Consider the following 6195-nt stretch of genomic DNA (forward strand, 5'->3'; position numbering starts at 1 on the left):
TTATTAATTGCTATTGGCTTTGAACTAACTTTTATCAAATTCTCTAAGAAATTATTTTGTTGACAGGAGGACAGTTTAAAGCTTGCTATGTTGGATTATCTTAAACGTTACCATCCAAAGGACAAAGAAACATATGATATGGTGGCTCATAACTTTATGTTACATAGACAAATTGCTCAGACTTTAGAAACAAGGGCAAACAGTACACTAGATGGACTAAAGGGCAAAACGTTAGGTATATTATAGAGATAAGAATATCTAATAAAATTGAGATTGGAAATGGGGAATGTGTCAAAGAGACAACAACCTGACCAAAGAGCAGAAAACAGCCAAAGGCCACCAATAGTCTTCAACACAGCAAGAAAATCCTGCCTTCCTCTGACCCCTAAAAAAATGTGTACTTGTTCAGTGAAAATGGACATCATACTTAACTCAAAAACATATAAATAAACTAAAAGTAAAAATCATACAAGACTAACAAATGCCAGAGGCTCCTGACTTGGGACAGGCGCAAAAATGCAGTTGTGTCAAACATGTTTTGTGAAATCTCAACCCTCCCCTGTACCTCTAACCAATGTAGAAAAAAACATATACACAGCAATACGTACAATACACACAATATCTTAGATGATACCTCACTTTTTCTTGAGATTTTTTTTTATGAAGACCTCTTTCCAGCATTGTCATAATTATTATTTTTGCATTCATTTGTTATTATTGAGATGATATTTATGTGTTTAAAGAATCAGTGGTTTTTTTAAATTTTGTTGAATAAGCTGCATATTTTTCCAAAAGCTTTTAAACTGAAAAGGTGAAACAATTTATCTTTATGTACAATTTTTTTAGTTAAATTTGTCTCTAACTTGTAAGTTTTTTTTTTGACAGAGAATACCCCTGATGTACAAACAACATTACAGAACATTATACAATATTTCACAGACGCTGCTGAAAGTTATTTTAAGGTAGGCTACTGAGATTTACCTGAAGAATAGATGTATTTACTATGAACAATTCATACCTATGATAGAAAACTCATTAGAGATGCAAGGATATAGGTGCATTTTTTACATAAGACTCATCAGTATGGCTTAAATCAAAACAATTTGAAGGCCAAATTAAATACAAAGTTTAAAGAGCTTTAAAATTGGAAATTCCCAGAAGTTGCACCAAGTAAAATACCTGGTCGGTTGAAAAGACTAAGTGTTAATAAAAGATCTTACTTACACACTAATCAACCTTTTATTCTTTCTTTATATGGCTGTCTCAAGTCAATCACTTTTGAGTGTTAGTCTCTTGTCATATCTTTATTCAATTTCTTTAAAAGATCTATTTGTATAAAAAGTTTCTTAATTTTCAGATTTCATATATTTATTGAATTAAAAAAAGTTCTATGTTCATGAAAGTATGTACCCATCTATTATTCTCAGGAGAAATGCGTTCGCCATGCTCAGAAATGTGTTAGACAAGCAAGACTGGTAGCCTTACAACTACATTATCTTCCAGCAGGAAACCAGTTACTTCATTTGAGTGATGAAGAAGCAGATGATGTTATTTGTCAACATCCTAAATTCTTAGAGGTATTTTTTTTTTTTTATAATTATTTATGATTACAGTCTTACAACTAGAATCATAGAAACCAAATTATTGTATGGATTGATTTCATTAGTTGGAGGAGAATGTAAAATTTTTAAGCTATGCATGATTTTACTTGTACCTTCTTAGTTAATAAAATTGAGCTTACAAGAAATATAAATAATATTCTTTAACCTGAAAATTATTAGCATTTTCACTTTTAAAATTGCAATTTAATAGAAAAGAAAGGATATGGGGTATATATCTATCCATCAATGTTATGCCTTCAACAAAGAGCAAAATTATCAGCCGAGATCCACACTGAAGGTAAAGAACAGCCTCTAACACCTGTTTTAGTGGATTTTTCTCAAACTGACGATCATGACACAACTGTAAATTGAAGAACAAAATATTTACTGTCATAATTTAATGCTCATTTACTGCAGATTTCCTCTAGTATGTAGATAAGATATATTGCCATCTGAACAATTTATTTTAATGATATAACCTATGATTTGGTAAAAGATTTTTAAGAAAATTGACACATACAAGCATACTTTTAACTGAGTCTGTATTATGAACGAGTCATCTTTGACTATTTGTTATTGTTCTGTATGCTATTTCAGGCATTGATACTAAGTCAGAGTTATGGAAGAAGAAGTTGCTGGTCTGATGCCTTATGCCATAATGTTATTATAAATGGAGACTTCAGATATCTAAAAGATTTTAAACAACATCTTAAACTTTCACCCCCACAGATTAAAGAAGCTGCTGAAAGGTATGGGTTAAGATTTGCCTTACATGTTTATATGACGAGTGACTTCTGATTACATACTGTGGATTCATTACAATTGTAGGATACTAATTCTCATACATTTTGTGGGTTTAGGTATATGATTCATTACAATTGTGGGATACTAATTTTCATACATTTTGTGGGTGTAGGTATAGGATTCATTACACTTGTGGGATACTAATTCTCATACATTTTGTGGGTTAAGGTATATGATTCATTACACTTGTGGGATACTAATTTTCATACATTTTGTGGGTTTAGGTATAGGATTCATTACACTTGTGGGATACTAATTCTCATACATTTTGTGGGTTAAGGTATATGATTCATTACACTTGTGGGATACTAATTTTCATACATTTTGTGGGTTTAGGTATAGGATTCATTACACTTGTGGGATACTAATTCTCATACATTTTGTGGGTTAAGTTAGGGGTATATGATTTATTACACATGTGGGATACTAATTTTCATACATTTTGTGGGTTTAGGTATAGGATTCATTACACTTGTGGGATACTAATTCTCATACATTTTGTGGGTTAAGGTATATGATTCATTACACTTGTGGGATACTAATTTTCATACATTTTGTGGGTTAAGGTATATGATTCATTACACTTGTGGGATACTAATTTTCATACATTTTGTGGGTTAAGTTAGGGGTATATGATTCATTACACTTGTGGGATACTAATTTTCATACATTTTGTGGGTTTAGGTATATGTTTTATTACACATGTGGGATACTAATTTACATACATTTTGTTAGTTTAGATATATGATTCATTACACTTGTGGGATACTAATTTTCATACATTTTGTGGGTTAAGGTATATGATTCATTACACTTGTGGGATACTAATTTACATACATTTTGTGGGTTTAGGTATATGATTCATTACACTTGTGGGATACTAATTTACATACATTTTGTGGGTTTAGGTATATGATTCATTACACTTGTGGGATACTAATTTTCATACATTTTGTGGGTTTAGGTATAGGATTCATTACACTTGTGGGATACTAATTCTCATACATTTTGTGGGTTAAGTTAGGGGTATATGATTCATTACACTTGTGGGATACTAATTTTCATACATTTTGTGGGTTTAGGTATAGGATTCATTACACTTGTGGGATACTAATTCTCATACATTTTGTGGGTTAAGTTAGGGGTATATGATTTATTACACATGTGGGATACTAATTTTCATACATTTTGTGGGTTTAGGTATAGGATTCATTACACTTGTGGGATACTAATTCTCATACATTTTGTGGGTTAAGGTATATGATTCATTACACTTGTGGGATACTAATTTTCATACATTTTGTGGGTTAAGGTATATGATTCATTACACTTGTGGGATACTAATTTTCATACATTTTGTGGGTTAAGTTAGGGGTATATGATTCATTACACTTGTGGGATACTAATTTTCATACATTTTGTGGGTTTAGGTATATGTTTTATTACACATGTGGGATACTAATTTACATACATTTTGTTAGTTTAGATATATGATTCATTACACTTGTGGGATACTAATTTTCATACATTTTGTGGGTTAAGGTATATGATTCATTACACTTGTGGGATACTAATTTACATACATTTTGTGGGTTTAGGTATATGATTCATTACACTTGTGGGATACTAATTTACATACATTTTGTGGGTTTAGGTATATGATTCATTACACTTGTGGGATACTAATTTTCCTACATTTTGTGGGTTTCGGTATATGTTGAATTTAAATGTTCAACAAAGTTCATTTTTTTTATAAACTTATATGCAAACTTTGACAAAACAATGAATTTAGATATCTACAAAAACACATGTTTCATTCATTCCATGAAAATTGGTACAAATGAAATTAATAATAACCACTTTTATTGCCATATTTATCTGAGGAATATGTTTAGGCGTACACAACCGTGTGATAGTTATTCTGTTGTGTATGCATGACATTGCATGTATTGCATTAATAAATTGATGCCAATGGACATGAAAAATGTGAGGTCCTTGCTGAATTCTTTTCCTGAATACAGTTCTTTTTTGAGATCTAAACAAAATATTTAGCAGATGGATCAAAAGGAAAATGTACAAATTTGCAGATAATTGTCTAGATTTACCCTGCTGTCTGGCTCGGCAGGGATTCAGGCATGTTAGATTTAATATATAACCAATTGGTTTTTCCTGATATGACAAAATGTCTGTAAATGATTACAAATATAGAACATGTATCTAAAAACATCAAAAGTGTCTTTATAGGAAAAACATAACATTATGACCTGCTATCGATATAATCAATGATGCTTTCTTTTTTAGATATCAACATACACCAAACAAGACTAATTCATCCTTGAATAATCTTAAGAAGTTATTGACATTTTGTAAAGACATTAAACTTCAGTACAGTTTAGCAGTAGAATTCAGCCTAAAGGACATTGTTACATCTTTAGAGAATGGTGATTCAGGTGCTTATATCAAAGACATTATAGCCAACAAAACATAAAGCACCCTAAAGTAATGATAAACATGTTTCAATAATTAAAATTATTTAAATGAGTAAGTAAAATAATTAGATGAACATATCTTATGAGTACAAACAAAACAACAAACGCAACTGTCAAAGCTTTCAGGTGTCTTTATTGATGCGTTCATCATTAAATATTTTAAATATACTCATCATAGATACCAGGGCTAAATTTTGTATATACGCCCTGATATCATGTAAATGATAACATTGAAGAAAGTGCTGTAACCTGATTGGAGAACATGACAGGAAGTTAAACTTAATACTTTTCTGTATACTGTAAATTCAGGTTTTTGCCTATATTTGTTATTGTAATTGTATAACAATAGATTCCTTAAATAATTATTGTGATGTCATGAAATCTTTCATACAAATATTGCAATCAATGAATTTTCAACCTGTCTTATGAGAAGTGTAGTTATCTGAAACTCCATGACCTATTTTCAAAGTAAACAAGATATTTGATGTTCAGAAGTTTGTGAAAAGGGTTATTTTGGTGTTAGTATGTCTTGCCCAAGAAAGTATGGACTATTATACAGACCTAGATGTCTTTATATTTTGTGTATTATGTTCTTGCTTCATAGCTGTTTCGGAAATAAATGTATTTGGTTGAGGGTTGAATGGGCAGGAATGCTATTTTTTAGGCTGCCATACATTGATCATTTCCTTAAATTGTTTAGGCTGTCATTCTTAATAATCACCACAAATCTTATTCCAAAAAGATAAATGTAATCAATTCTGGAATAAGCATAATTAAAATACAGTTCACCTCTGCCTTTAGTATATTTAAATTAGATTATAGACTTTAGGATAATTTATAGTTATTATTATTTAAATGCAAACAAAAGTGAGAGAGTTTCTTGAATATATATGAATTCAAAAGAAGAGGACCAATATATATATATATTAATCCATACTTTCTTGGTTGTGAGAATTTGATTTGTGCCATACTAATCATCTTTGTTATCTTTAGGAATAAAAAACATTGAAATAATTCATTTTGTTATTACATGTTATCATTACACAGATAATTCATGTACAAAGAGAAATGTTTGTTTTGTAATCGGTAATTCGTTGTGTATCTTTCATGATGCATTTTCATCAATATAACCTTTATTGGTGATGAAAGGATACTTATAATTCTCTTAACACTATTTGGTACTTGAATCAGAGATGGATGTACCAAATTGAGCTGGTTTTATAAAAGCTGTTTTCTGGTTCCTAAACATTTATATTATACGAATAACAATTTATTTATATCTGGACATTCCTCTGCAGAAA

General features: G+C 30.2%; 1 protein-coding gene across 2 annotated transcripts in view; it reads left to right on the top strand.

The window, feature by feature from the left end:
• Nucleotides 1-5908, top strand: part of LOC139519622 (spatacsin-like) — a 64879-nt gene extending 58971 nt beyond the window's left edge. For both annotated transcript variants that reach the window (XM_071311816.1, XM_071311817.1), the window contains 5 exons: nucleotides 67-235; nucleotides 886-962; nucleotides 1428-1577; nucleotides 2199-2350; nucleotides 4707-5908. In XM_071311816.1, coding sequence (XP_071167917.1) covers nucleotides 67-235; nucleotides 886-962; nucleotides 1428-1577; nucleotides 2199-2350; nucleotides 4707-4893 — 735 coding nt within the window. In that variant the 3' untranslated portion in view covers nucleotides 4894-5908. The remainder of the gene's footprint in view (nucleotides 1-66; nucleotides 236-885; nucleotides 963-1427; nucleotides 1578-2198; nucleotides 2351-4706) is intronic.
• Nucleotides 5909-6195: the final 287 nt, after the last annotated feature.

Source organism: Mytilus edulis, chromosome 4 (assembly GCF_963676685.1).
Source record: "Mytilus edulis chromosome 4, xbMytEdul2.2, whole genome shotgun sequence".
Classification (NCBI taxonomy): Eukaryota; Metazoa; Mollusca; class Bivalvia; order Mytilida; family Mytilidae; genus Mytilus; species Mytilus edulis.